The following is a 15,491-nucleotide window of genomic DNA, read 5'->3' on the forward strand; positions in this document are numbered from 1 at the left end:
GAGATTGCTAACCAGAGCTAATCACACAGAAATAGATAAAGGTTGTTGAAAAGTGATTGTTGCACAGAACACATACACAGAACACCTCTAGTGACACAGAGAAATATCATATTGGTTGCACTTTCAAAGAAAAAGAAAAAGAAAAAGAAAAAAGGATCTATGTACAGTCCAGTGGCATGGCAGCTGTTTTTCTGAATTTCAGCGGGTGGACTATCCAGTTTGGGGATGGCTAAAACTCTGTATCTTCTTCCAAGTGGAATCATGAGTGGCTGATACTGGGAAAGAGACTGTGCTCCCAGACTTAAGACATGAGCTTTGTCCACTTTTATTGGCCAGAACAAAATTGACTCATGACAGCTGTTGTATTCTAGTTAAAATTTGTAGTCAACATTTTAGAGTAGCCATCAGAATGTAAAATTGTCACCTTATGTACTTCTAGTTATGTTTTTATTTACTTGCTAGAGTTGATTTGATTGTGGACCCATCCCCAGATCTGAGAGAGTTCAGTCAATTTATCTGGGATATGATCGAATGGTGTAAATGTAAAGCATCCTTTCCATTTTTCTTCCACTGACTGCATTTTGGGGCTGTGCTGGTCTAGCTTACCAGGTGAAAAGGTGTGTGTGTGTGTGTGTGTGTGTGTGTGTGTGTGTGTGTGTGTGTGTGATGTGGCAGTTTACAGAAGTTTCTCTACAGAGGCAAATGGTAATTCTTTGGCTGGATCCACACATGAAGCAGAATGAGTGGGAATAAAGCACAGAGTCTGAAGTGGTAGAACCTACTATACAAGCACAGATGGCAAGTGAATGATACCATTTTTGAATGCTCCTAACTGTAGAACGATACCTGCAGGTAGAAAACCAGCATAGAAGGCAGAGGACTACACTAGAATCTTTCCTAACCTGTTTGCTAGGAATTAACTCAAGGACAGGTATATAACACCGATATAAATATACATATATATTTATATGTATTTATATGTTTATTTTTAAAATAGAAAATATTCAAAATTGTTATCTTCTACTTGTAAGCTGAAATGGGAAAATCTGTTCTGTCACTCATTCTGCTATGGGTGTCAATCCAGCTAAGCCTCAGAGAGAAGAGTGCATATAAACAACTTGGAAGGAGAAAGTCAGCATTTCATGGGTGAGCAAATAAGTGTATGTATGTGAGTGTGTTTGTGCTGGAAATAGTACAGAAGTGCTGCAGAGTACAGGAAGGCATCTGACTGGGTGTCTGCAACTTGTAGTACAGATAAGGGGACAGGAAAGGTAGGATGCTGAGCAAAACAGCAGCATTTTAACATCCCAATTACTGTTTGTCTTTGCCTCCCTTCCACCCATAGGGACTAGTAAAGGGGCTAATGACCTAAATCTCAATTATATCCCTCATCCACTATGTAAAGACCATTGCTGTTGACTCAAGTAGGCTATACAGCACAGCCAGATCTGTATTTGCACAGGGGAAGAATTGGGATTTGGGGAAAGGTGATGCAGGTAACTGAGGTGAGGAAGCAGAAGCCAATGGAGATCTCCTCTAGTTTGTGGTTGGGGGTAGCATTGCCAGGCTAACCAGTAAGGCACCCTCTCTCCAAATTAGCATGATCTGTGCAAGGATTAGATGCCCATGTACATCTTCCCTTGCTCTCCCACTCCTTTCCTGTCTGGTAACTATACTATTTGATGTGCAAGATCCCTCTTTCTCCAGCAGCCACAGCCACTTTTGCAGATATTTACTCTGGATGTCTGGATGCAGGCAGCACTGCCGAGAAGTTGCATGCTACAGCATGAAAGATGTGCTTGACAGAACAACTCCCTGGACTCATGAAGCAACAGATGTGTTCTGGAGAATGTGACCCTCTGACATATGTACACGTGCTACCCACTAAGCACAGGACAAACGAAGCGTGCAAACGCACACCATGCACACCAGTGAGACTATGTTGGTTGGACCTCATTTTGAAAAGCACAAAACAGTGAAACTATATTGTGCACAATGCTGCACATGCCCACACCTGGCACGCTCTGGCTCTGATGTATGCATGCCGGAAAGAGACTCTTCCAAGCATATTAGGGGAGTAAAAGTGTGCCAGAGATAGTGAATGTGCAAGCTGGACATGTCCAAAAGAGTGTGTATGCTTTTGAAAATGTGGTCCATGGGAAATGGTGGCAATGCATGGAATTAAAAAAAAGATTCTCTAGACTGATTTTTGTTTTTGTTTCTAGGTTTTGCACATAAATCCAAAAGACATGCTTAATTTGCCACATTATCAAATTGTTTTAATCAAGGAGTTTTGTTTGTTGGAGGTGAGGGAGAGTGACATTTCTGTTGCTAAGTGTTCATCTTCATTGGATACATTATGAGATTTAACTAAAAAGATGGCTAGGTGTGTGTAAAATAATACGGTGTGAAATGTATTGACAAATATATGTCAATTAAAATCTTGTTTACAATGCAAATAAGAAGAGCAGCAGCAGCAGCAGCACTAGAATGCAGCCAGAAAGATAAGACTTGATGTCTAATCCTCAAACCACTTCACCACAGCAAGCTCTATTGACAGGAACAAAGCCTGTGCTGGTGGAACTGTTAGGAAGACTGCATCTTTACCGCTAGAAAGAACCCTCACTTGGAGAAATCATTCACTATGGCTGCAGACTCAAAGAAGCATCACACATTTCTGGAAATCTGCTCCTTAGTCTGAGCACACAGGGCTAAATAAGGTACACCGGCCAGGCCAATTAGTTCAGAGTCACCAAAGCTAAAGCTAAACCTTATTCCATGCCTCTCTTTAGCCAATCAGATTTTGTGGGCCAATGTCTAGGACTTATTTCTACATGGGTTTTTATACTCAGTTATGAAGAACCCTTGGAGAGCCAGGTATAATTTAAGTCAACTTCATGTCTTTTTGCTCATAGGACTCTTTTCTTAAGCTATTCCTTTTCTGCAGGTAACTCTGATGTAGTGTTGACTCTTAATTATGCCACACTGCAGTTGCAAGATGTGGGTTGATCAACAGAAGGTTGATGTATGGTGTGGATGCTGGTTAATATGTGGAAGATCCTGCTTCTGGCATATGCTGAATGACAACCTGTGGGTACCTTTTAGGGTGCCACTGCATAGAAGTGCAGTGGCGCTGTAATTTGTATGTGGCAAGTCCCCGCTTGTAGTGAATGGAGCTTCTGAGTCATTTGTCATTAGCAGAAACGACCTAATAATTTTGCATGCTAAAATTTTCGCATGGGCTGAGTGATAACTTGCAAAACTGAAGTTCTTACTTATAATGCATGTCAGCGGATCTGTTTGCCATGGACATGGGCAAGAAACATTTGAGAAACAAGGCAAATGTCTTGATAGACCCTCAGGCTTCCTGGATTGCACATACTAGGCTAGGGACTTTTTAAGACTCTAAGAATGTTCACTGGAGCCCCACCCCAGCAACTTTCTTTTCACTGCCATTGGGGGGGAAAGAAAGCTGCTAGATATCAGTGGCACAGAAAGGTTGGAGGCAACCCTGGAGCAAGATCTGAGGGGCTGCTGCCTGCCTTCACTGGGCAGTGAGCCTACCCACACCCCTTGCATTGGCATGAGAAGCATGTGAATACAGAGGGCATGGCCGGCATCAGGGCACAGATGCACTGCCCTTCACCCTCTCCCAGATGGCAAGTGCTTATTCTTTGTGTGAGAAAGGAAGCATTTGCTGGCTGGCAGAAGACGACAGGCGGTGAAACAACCCCCCATGCTGGCCACGAACCTTGCATTGGTATGCTACTGACATCAGCACAAGTATTGGGGTACAGTAGCACTGGCCAGTATTGGGGTACAGAAGCAAATTTTCCTAGTTCACTGGCTGAGTACCTTTTCCTAGTTCACTGGCTGAGTACCTGAGAGAATGTGTGAGGGGGGAACTCAGCAGTCCTCACACACTGGCAGCTGGGGGGACATTTGTCTCCCCCAGTTCAATGGCGGCTACTGTCCTGCTAGATATGCATATAATCTTTTCAAAATGTATCTATAATGACATCAGAATTAACATAACCATATTCAGATTTTATTATTGAAAGACAAAGAAATACTATTGCCTTCACTTGCAAAATATAGGATTCTCACAATGGGGGTTCTTTTTCATGTTTCATAAACTAATATAAATAAATACAAAGTTTAGACATAATGAAAATGCATTCCTTACTGGCTTACCATCAGGCCAGATGCAGAGAGAAGTTCGTTTATATCAACCTTAAATTCTGTCATCCTCCCCATCTTTCTTTTTGATGTGCTGCCCGAGGAAGAGTTCTATAGAACTTTGCGTATTGTTTTGTCACTTTTTAGTAGATCCCAGTATAGTATTGCCCCAATTTCCCCCAGTTCAGGTGATTTAAAACTATATCTTATTTTTCCTACTTTTTGGAAGCAAATTTAGATATGAGATCCTCAAAAGACATTTATCTCAGAAGATTCCATTTTGTAGAGAGAAGAAATAATGACGACAATCTTGACTGCAACACTGTTGGCCATAATTTATTTTTAATCACGAATAGTATGGAGAAAGCTCTCTCTCTTTTGCCATTTCAAATGGGCAGAGTTAGCTACAGTAACATTTGGAAATGCTTCAGGTAGTTGCTTATTGTAAATTGTCTTCAAAATATTATGTGTGGTCTTAGATCAATCCCATCCATCCCATTGTTTAATAGTTTTTCAACTACTAAGAACTTTAAATGAGCCAGTAAGTATTCCTTGTTGATTGGGTGGAAAGTTGATTCAGTTATCACACGTATCAGCCAAGCTAGGAGAAGGCCATGGTTGACATACTGTGCAAGGATACATAAGAACAGCCCTGCTGGATTAGGCCCAAGGCCTATCTAGTCCAGCATCCTGTTTCTCATCAGATGCCATAGCTTGACATAGCACTCAAGGGTAGATCAGGCCAGTAACACTTCATGCATGCAAGTTGTGCAAATGCAAGAATGGCACAAATCACCTCATACAAGAGTAATCCTATAGGATTACTCTTGTGTAACTTCATTTAATGCAATGTGTGCAAATTGCACGAAAGCAACGTCACTGGGCTGACCTACCCTTGCATGCTATTTCAGACACTGGCCCACTGACATCATGGATGAAATGTTGATAAAATTTCCAGGTCAAGCAACCGGACCATCATTGTCCATTTAAGTCAATGGCTGGGTAAATGGTGTGTAGAAAAACCAGAAATACTGAAATAACTCTTGATCCTGTTATATAATTGTTATATAATTGTTATAATTGTAATATATAATTGTTATATAATTGTATTGCCTTGAATGAAGAGGATCATTCTGATAACTGATAATATCAATCAGAGACCCAGGATGGCATAGTGGTTAGAGTGGTGGACTAGGACCACAAAGACCCAAGTTCAAATCCCCATTCAGCCATGAAGCTCACTGGGTGATTCTGGGCCAGCCACTTATCTCTTAGCCTAACCTACCTCACAGGGTTGTTGTAAGAATAAACATAACCATGTACTGGGCTCCTTGGAGGAAGAGCAGGATATACAAACAAACAAACAAACAAACAAATAAATAATTTCAGATACTGAACCATACTCTGAATTGCCCACACTCTGTGTCTGGGGTCCGGGGCAATTGCCCACTTGCCCCTCCTAAAAAGGCCCTGGCTAGGCTAGTCTTGTGTCCCAAAATTGCCAGTGCATTTATGGTGTTACGTTCAAAGGGGAGAAGGTGAATGAGAGAGTCTTAAACCCCTTATATCAGTATAATTCAAACCGGAAGGCCCTGTCCAGTGAAGGCCCTGTCCTGTTGCTGACCTGATGTCTTTTTGACACTTTTTGACTTTTTTCATTTGCACAGGCATTCCAACATACCTGAAGCTAGTTTTAGTTTGTTGTTTTATGCCTTTGCAGGATTTTATTGATTTTATGGCTGCTGTTTCTTACAACTTTAAATTGTATGCTTCCCTGAGAGTTTTATACTGACAGCTTTTAAACTGACTAAACAAAAAATCCTCCCAGTCTGGGATTTTTTTTTAAAACAACAACAACAACCACCCTGCAATCCTGCAGCAGGGAACTATGCACATGCTTGCCTCTACAGACATAGGGCATCTCCAAGTCTCCATACAGAAGATGGAGCAAGCTGTCCAAGAGGAATGACAAAGTCTTAATGTTTGTGTAGCTGGCTACTGAATGCCAGTGCTTTCCCCGCTGTGTTCAGCCCACACCTTACAGCACCCATGAAGGCAGCAGCATGAGATGGGAAAGTCTCAGTTAGAGAAATCAAAAGATGGAGCTGGGCCTGGTAGCAGTCACAGCCAGACTGCTTTGCTACACCAGCTCTTTGGGGTGAAGCTGCTCAGTTCATTCAGCATGCCACTAGCCATCCTGCATTGCTCCATGCCTCATAACCAATGGCCTCACTTGTTGGTGCTTCCCCCTCTCATGCATGCACCCACGTGTGTGCCTGTATTTGATAGGACTGAAACTGCTGGAGCAGAGGAGGAGACATTCAGGGACGGGCAAGGGTGTTGTTGTTAAATTCATGCTGATCCATTAATGAAATTGGCTCAGGAAGCTTTACTGTTATCAAAGTCTGCAGGACTGAGCTGCTGGTTCAACAAATCTATTGGGAAACCTTAGCCCACTTTACTAGTAGGTGGATTAATCCATCCGGATTCACTTTACTAATATGACTCCATCTGACGTGTGTTTTTTATATTTGTATGTGTGCCACACACACAGAGAGAGAGAGAGAGAGAGAGAGAGAGAGAGAGGTATGCTTCACCAAGGTGTTGGTAACAGATTGTGTATATGCTGCATTTCTGTCAGGACCATCTGACCCTGGAGAGGAAATAAAAACATACCAGACCAACTAAAAGATGCTTGATACATCAGTTTATGCTTGTAGCTAGATTAAAAATTCAGAGGAAAAATAAATATTTAAGGTGGTTAATTATGTCTGCCAAATGTCTGAACAGCTGCCTTTGAATATAAGGACACAGGGAGAACATGGATGTATGTGTTCAGCAGAATGAGCTTCCTAAAATGTAGCAAATAATTCAATATCTCATACAAAAGATATGGAGAACTAATGCCAAAATTTGGGGGTTCAATATGATTTAATGCATAGGCCTCAGGCTCTTTTTCTCCATAGAAGGAATTTTATTGGTGGACAAATTTGATGTGGGGGCGGGGGAAATCAAGTAACAGTTCAGACTGAGTTGTTTCTGATCTGCTGGGCTAGTATAGAAGGAAGAAGGATCTCACCTGCTGATTTTTCAAACACTTTTAATTCCTGACAATTAGGGGCTGATCCATACCATTAACTGTGTGATGAGGATGCTCTTGTGAACTGACTCTTCCCATGTGGCTGTGGGTAATGTACTGACAATTAGGTAAATGTACTGGCTCAGATTAGTGGCTCAGATTCACTTAATTCACAATGAATTAAGTGAAAAGGTGTTTATCTGTTACGTAAGGCTTTGTTACAATTTTAGCCAAGTTAATGTGGGCTTGAGGGAAAGTATTGGGGACCGTGAGCATACTGAGGTATTCCATTGGAAAGGAAGGGGGCTTGCTCATGTGGCCCAACAAGGCTGTTCTTGCTTTGGGAATGGCTTTGTTTCAACAGCCAAGACCTGGGGTGCCCAGGGAATTGGGAAGCATCCCTGCAGCACTACCGTAGAGGAATGTGGCTGGGATGAGGCAGAAATGCAACAGTTAGAGCTGCTATCACTTTGAAGCCAGGTTGGGGTTGGCCACATGGAGAGCGTTATGGTGGCTGGAGTCAGATGCACCCCTACCTTATTTGTGGAAGGAGATGGGTAGAAGGTTAAGTTAGTTTAATTGGCATTAATATCCCTTGATATACTACGATCCTTATCAGTCCACCATTCTACGTATTAGCGGCCGTACATCTTCGAGAGGAACAGGAGAAAAGCAAAGAGAAACGAGGTGGCATGAGTGACTTGGGTGAGGTAGGAATTCATTAAAATGAATAAAAGAGAAAACAAAAGAAATGGGAAAAGGAGGGGTGTATGAAATCCTGCAGTCCTGAACAGTAACTTATGCACTGATAATTCACATCTGATTTACAGGTCTATTCGTTCAGCTGTTTGTTAAAAACATCATACCACAGCAACTGCTACTTCACACAATAGTTATGTGACTGCTGTACTACAGTATCAATACCTTGTCAAAGACACACACACACACACACACACAAACATATACACACCACACAGGATTCCTGTTATGGCTGATTCTTTGTGCAACTGAATTGCTGCTTGTTATTAACTATGATGGGTCATGGATTTGCAAGAATAATATGAGTGACAAATCAAGTAAAATTTGGGGAGGGGGCAGGGCCAATTATCTTTTGTCTATGATACACCTGATGGGAAATGAATCTGATGCAACTGAGAAATGGCAAATTAAAAATCTACAGAATCAAATTGTATTTAGCATGTATTCATTTTATTTAGCAAATAGTGAAGATTACAGAACTCCCAGCCACAGTATGTGGATAAGGCCTAGAATTTATTACAACTAAGAGTGTTTCCAATGGTTGGAAATTATGATGGGAAGTGGGAGCAAGCTAATATTTGCCAGGTATTTCAAAGACCAAACCAGGATCACTGAGAATTGGGTGCTTGGGCTCATGGGCTCCCCACTGGGCTCATGGAAAAATTCTTTGGAAGAAGCGTTTCTGGGGAACTAATTAGGGATGTGCACGAACCTATTCAGAGGCCCTTTTATGGGCCTCCAAACAGGTTTGAACACGGGGGCGGGGAAGGAGTTCGAAGTTCGAAGGCAGGAGTGCACTTACCCCTCCCACCACTTTCCCCCCACTGGCTCCCGGTATTTTAAAGGTCCTACAGGGTGGCCCATTTGCTCATCGGCTGGAAGTGGCTGGAAGGAGCTTGCACATGTGTGCCTGCTGGGCATGGGCTCGCGTACATTAGGCGGGTGCATGCATGCCAGCAACTTCCGGCTACTTCCAACCGACAATCAAACAGGGTGTCAGGGAAGGGAAGCCACTTCTGATTCATTAGATCTGCAAGACTGTTATCCAGCCTACCCACTGGTTCATCTGCTGCTCGGCTTGCTTAGCGTCTCCTCACTTTCCTATACATGGACTGCTATCCTTGTTTTGACATATGCCTGCCCACAGACATTGTTCATTTGCCATTGTAGCTAGAGTTTGCCTTAGGGACAAAGTCCTTTACAACATAGAATTCCTGACTCTTTCATTCACACATCTGGTTATCAGTTAAAAATAATAACTGCAAAGATGTTTGGTGCAGAAATAATTGGGCTATAGCAGCTTATCTATAATGCTGTTGTAAACACTAAGCTCTATGAAAAAACTGCACAACTTCAGATTCTGCCATTCTATTTAATAAAGCTAATTTCAGGCCTTGAGTAATGGGAGATCATGTAGGTACATGCTTTGACTTTGGTGAGGGAAGTGCTTAGTGTTCATAACAGTTATGCCTGGCTAAATAACAAGAAAGATGCTATAAACAACAAATGGCATACCAAACCAAAAAAAGAAAAGAAGGAAAGGAAAGGAAAATGAAGACTAAAGGACTTGATCTAGTGCTCACTGAAGTCAAAGCAAAGTTTCCCCTTGAATCCAGCGGGCTCTGGATTGGACTTTATCTTATAATTATCAGAATGAGGTAAATATTAAAAAAATATAAAAATGGTATCCCATCTGATGTAGATTCCGAATATGAGAAGCTATGCAGTGAAATACTTTAAAGGAGAGCCAACATATACTACTGGAAACAGGATAGGAGAATCCAAGTCATATGTCTGAACTAATCATAAACTGAGATGAAAAATGTGGAACATTGTTTAAAGCCTTCAGACCAAAAACAAAAACAGATTATGTTAATACATTTCATCTAGCCCAATTCAGCATGTCTTTCTACTTTACAACATTAGATGTAGAAATTTTCAAACGGCAACGGCTTGAGAAGTAAAACAAATTAGACCAGCAGATGATAAGAACTGTACCAGTTTTGTATCTTTGAGCCATTAAGGACCTGGGAATATACACTTAGGTTTTGGAGAAGTCAAATCAGCTGGAACTGGATTTCATTTACGAAGCACATGGTTTGAGTAATTTATTTCCCCTTCAGTGGTTTTATTTTAGAAATTTAGTTCCTTCAAGGAGGTTTCTTTGTCCACTGGTCATCTATATAAAATAATAGCTTCTTTAAATCTGGTGAATGCATGTAAACATCTAGACTTTAGGCAAATATCCATCTGCTTCCAAGGTGGAGTTAATGACTCAATATAAAACACTGTCATGCATAAACAGGCATAGAGGTACCTTGTGTGGACACCACAGTCCTTGCCAACAGTCACTTCTAAGTGACTGGGGGTTCTGAATTTCCATATTCATTAAGGAGATTTGTTTGACGGAGTGACCCTGCATTTTCATCTGCGTAGTCTATATACAGAAGACTAAATCCACAACTGTTAGAATGTTTCTGAAACTAGCAGAATATGAGATGAGGATTCCCCGCCCTCCATTAAAGAATTAAAACAACTATAAGTTTTACCTCTTGGCCCATTTCCATACTGCAAAGTTTTGTTGACTGAGCTTTGGCATCAACCATAACATTAAACATGGTGCATATTGACTGAGGGACTCTGAAATCTGTTGAGCGACTTGTTTTTTGCAGCTTTACTTCAAATGCAATCCTGGTTCTATTAAAGATGACAGAAAAAGAATATTTTGACTGGGCTTTAAGATACTGCAGCTAATAATTCTCGTGAACAATGTGATATTCTTAAGCTTTCAGTGTAGTGGCAGTCTGCAGTCTGGGATGAGTGTCAGAATGGAACAGTGGACAGAATGGGCCATGAGAGGGAATTACAGAATGGTAACCTTTCATGATGCATAGCACTGTTCTTCAGGCAGGAAGACCTCTGTCTGAAGAAATGTTCCATGATACTTGCTATGCAATCGCAGCAAGAGTCTAATAAATGATAAAAAAATCACCTAGATTCTTTTCATTCTCTGTATCTTCTATATTTTGAGATGAACTTTTGACTAAGTTAAGGTGAGATACAGTACATGTTTTAAAAATAAATAATAATAAAAGCAATCTCTACATAAAACCACGGTAAAATGTACTTCTTGGATTGCTATATATACAAGAGAAGATAAAACCTAGTACCTTCATATATTTACTAATCAATGTGATGTCATTATCAAGAAAAGTTACAAGAATGCACACCTAGAATATGGCTGGTATTAACTAATTTATACCTCAGGTTTACAACGAGCCAAAGAGAAAATTTGCAGAATTATAGGAAACTCTGTGGGTGCTTAGTGCTAAGTACAAATTATACAAACATGTTAACTGCATGACTCCATAATAATACTGAATTATTGCATTTTTATCTTTTAATAGTGTGACTTGAAATCTTCTCATTTGTCACATAAGCTACTATAAGTTATTTATTTGACAAATACATATATTACACTTCTGCAGGTTCCTTCCAAAACAAGTAGTTAAAAATGGGTTTATCACTGTGTACACAAATCCTGGCAGTTTCAGCAGCCCTGATAAAAGGGTATTTCATAAATATTTGATTTTCACTCAGGGTAGACCTAGACATGATGAGGACATGATGGAAGATATGGTGTTGCTCCTCAAATTAGAGTCCCATATATGTATTCTTTTTTCATACTGAATTTCCTAGTCTCCACCTGCAGCAGGCAATGATGTGAAATAAGATGGGGGAAATGCAGTGTAATATCACATTATGAGTTGTTTTAGAAATTATAGGAAGAAAGGATACGAACAAGATTTGGCTTCCCCTTTCAGAAGCAACATTAGCAGACCTCTAAACTAATGTTGCATTGGTGAACATTGGTGATGGGCTGGATGGGGGCTAGCAAACTGAGGCTAAATCCAGACAAGACGGAGGTGCTGTTGGTCAGTAGGAAAGCCAATCAGGACAGTGTGATTCAACCAGCTCTGGATGGGGTTATATTCCCCTTGAAAGAGCAAATACACAGCTTGTGTGGGTGCTACTGGACCTGGCTCTGCTTTTTGAAGCTAAGGTGGAGATGGTGGCCAGGGGTGCCTTTGCACAGCTTCAGCTAGTGTGCCAGCTGCATCCCTTTCTCGAGAAGGCAGATCTGGCAACAGTTACCCATGCCTTAGTCACGTCATGGCTGGATTACTGCAATGTGCTCTACGTGGGGCTGTCCTTGAAGAATATTCAGAAACTTCAGTTGGTGCAGAATGCAGCTGCCAGGGTTCTCTCTGGAACTGCTCATTTGGAGCATATTACACCTATTCTGAAAGGGCTGCACTGGTTGCCAATTTGTTTCCAAATCCAATTCAAAGTGCTGGTTATTACCTTTTAAAGCCCTTAACAGTTTGGGCCCTGGATACATGAAGGACAGCCTGCTCCCAAGGGTTTCTGCCCGGCCAACAAGATCGTCAGAGGGGCCTTTGCTCTGTGTGCTGACGTTGAGAGAGGCTAAATTGTCATGCACACGGGACAGGGCCTTCTCTGCTGTTGCCTCCAGGCTCTGGAATGCTCTCCCAGAGAATGTCCATTCCTTGACATCTGTGGCTGTTTTAAAAAAACAACTAAAGACCCTTTTATTTGTTCAGGTTTTCATCCCTTAGAGGCTGCTGGATCTCTCAGCTTTTCTGTTGGTTTGTCTTTTTAATGACCGGGTTTTTAAAAAATGTTTGATGAGTTTTCCTATTTAACTGATTTTAAGGTTTTAGATTTAACTTTTATGGAATTTTATTGTATTTTAACTTTTGTAAACTGGCTTGAGATTATGAAAGGCGATGTAAAAATTGAACAATAAAACAAACAAATAAATGCGTTTTGTGTTGTAGGAAAGGGGTATGTGATTTTTTGGTGATCCCTCCCTTCCCTTCAAAATATGTCCCTGGCTTTCCCTGAGAGTTGGGGTACCTCAGGGACATTTTTTCAGGAAGTACATGTGACTGCAGAAGGAAGAGGAATCACCAAAAATCATGCCTCCCTGTGTGATGGAAAAACTGACACTTCAGTGCAGCATTAGTTTAATTGTTGGCTACTGTGTCTTCCATCATGCTCAGTTTTGTCCTGACTAAAATGTTTCAATATCATGCTGCCTGAACTGTGATTTCGGATAAGCTGTCTTTTAGACAAGTCCACTACAATTAATCTTCACATGTGGAAGCTGTGCTAAACTTTCAAGGAACTCTATGGTTCTCCAGAACACATCCCGTAAATCCCTAATCTAGTCTAAACTCTCGAGTCAGTGCCATCCAAGTTTAATGTAGAGAGGAGTGAAGAAAAAAATGAAAGAACAAAAGTTGATAGATGACATATAGCCCTGGCAGTCAGAATTAAGTTCATACTTATTAGCTATTGGAAGCTCTTTCAATTTTGCTGTTCACACTTACCTCTTCACACAGGATTCAATCATATCACTAGCCATTAGTTTTAGGCGCTGTTCTAAGTGTTTCCCAAATTCCTCCTCAGGCCAGTGTAAATCCCTGATGAAGGTCTGTAAGGCATCAAGTTTCCAAAACAGATCTTCTGATGTTCCCGATCCATTGCTGGCAGGATAAAATGAAAATAAAGATCATGAGAGGTTACAGTCTGCTCCCTGGCTTTGGAAACCTGATGTGGAGATTTTTCTTGAACACAGAATGGGGCATAACAGTGGTTGGAGACACAGAACAATGTCAGAGATAATCTCCATCATCAGGGTTTTAGGTCTTACCACACAGTTTTCTAGTCTACCTAGCTATTACAAGTCTTTCCAGATCAGACATGGAAGACAAGTAAAATAAGAAGATGCGGACATTTATCTAGAAACAGTGTATATGATAAAAACAAAATCAGCCTTAGTCACTAACCACATTATATATGTGGCTATTGAATTTAAGGCTCTACAAGGTGAAGGAAAATTTCCAGTTAGTAATAACCGCAGTACATAAATGTATGTGGTTATTTTTCGTTTCATGCATTTTTTAATCCAGATAACAAGATTTGTTCTCTTCCTTCACCCACCCACCCACCCTGCCAAGGTTTTGAAAAACAACAACAACAGTGCTAACAAGTGGTGAGCGAGGACATACTTTCTGAACAGCTGGAAATAAATCAGGGTAAGGCAACTGAATTATGAACATCAAGACATCCTTTTATGTATCTCAAAATTTTTTGGCTTTATTGACTACCGCTTTTTATGTTGGGATTCTTTTTTAAAGAGAGATCAATATATTTGACCAAGCTTCTGTAAGTTTTTGTTTTAGATATGTTTTCACAAATCTGATTTCTTTGAAAAAGTGGCGGTTCTCTTACCCAGATCTTCTGTGTAAATGGAGATATCCTGTCTTGCTGTTTATTGGACCTCTTCAGCTACAATTATGTCAAATGTCTCATATTTGCAGGATAAAATGCAAGCTTTGGATTGTGCTTTCTGCTGTTACTTTCTCCCTCTCATTTTTTCCCATAATGCTTGTGACCAAAGAGAACTTCAAGAAGTTTATCCTACTCCTCGCATACCACTAATGCTAACACAGTAATTTATAAGATATATTTACACACCATGCATTATCAAGTCATGCTGACATCTTCTATAGAAACAATGAGAAGGGCTGTTTCTATTGCGGGAGATGCCAGCCGCATTGAGTTAATGCTACGGAAGGGAAAATATAGCTAAACGCACACATGGCTATTGCAGGGTGAAAACCATACTCCCAACATGCCAAGAGGGGTCCTATGAATCCTGTACTAACAAAGGTAATTATTCAAAGAATGTATTGACTCAGTCGAATGAAATAGACATATCTATGTAAGGATGTGAAAACATGGAAACTTCCTTAATGAGCAATAGGGAGCTGGGGATCAATGAAAAGATATAGAATCAGGCATTTCTTTTAATGGTTGATCAATCAAAGAACTACCATGGACCATTTCAATAGCATAACTTGCTTAGTATCATTTCAGTTTCTTCTGAGTTACATTCCTTGTAGTGTTTCCAACTCCATTCTTAGCCGTGAGGCAGGAGTTTTCAGAATAGAAACGAGATTCTGGCTGAGCATTTTTAGGTTTGGGCTGAAGCTGATCTTCTTCCAAGCTGGCTTGGCTCTCCTAACACTTGTAGATAGCTATGCCTCGAAATGGAAGGCGGTGCTCAAATTCTAGTTACAATCTTACGGTCTCCCACAGGAAGAGCTCATCAGGATGCGGTATGATCAAGCCACGCGGATTATTAAACAGCGTGTCTTGGATATAGAACTCCAAGTTGAACCTGCAAAGCTGCCGAGAGGGATCTATTTGGGCAATCAGTCTTTAAACATAAAGCCTGCAGAATATCGAAACAGACTAATAATAGCAAAATTCAGGAGAGCAATGACTCTCGCTCGCCTAAATGCACTCCCCACTGCAGTTCTAGAGGAGAAGTTTAAAAAATTACTATATTCAGCCTGCCTCTGTCCTTGTGGCTCAGGGG

The 15,491-nt window shown here is 40.8% G+C and overlaps 1 protein-coding gene across 15 annotated transcripts in view; it reads right to left on the reverse strand.

Annotated features, from left to right (window-relative positions):
• CADPS (calcium dependent secretion activator) overlaps window positions 1-15,491 on the reverse strand; it is a 544,177-nt gene that overhangs the window by 86,796 nt on the left and 441,890 nt on the right. For all 15 annotated transcript variants that reach the window (XM_053299036.1, XM_053299049.1, XM_053299045.1 and 12 more), the window contains 2 exons: window positions 13,435-13,590; window positions 10,567-10,714 (listed from right to left, as the gene is read on the reverse strand). In XM_053299036.1, coding sequence (XP_053155011.1) covers window positions 10,567-10,714; window positions 13,435-13,590 — 304 coding nt within the window. The remainder of the gene's footprint in view (window positions 1-10,566; window positions 10,715-13,434; window positions 13,591-15,491) is intronic.

The sequence above is a fragment of the Hemicordylus capensis genome, chromosome 2 (genome assembly GCF_027244095.1).
Source record: "Hemicordylus capensis ecotype Gifberg chromosome 2, rHemCap1.1.pri, whole genome shotgun sequence".
Lineage (NCBI taxonomy): Eukaryota > Metazoa > Chordata > Lepidosauria > Squamata > Cordylidae > Hemicordylus > Hemicordylus capensis.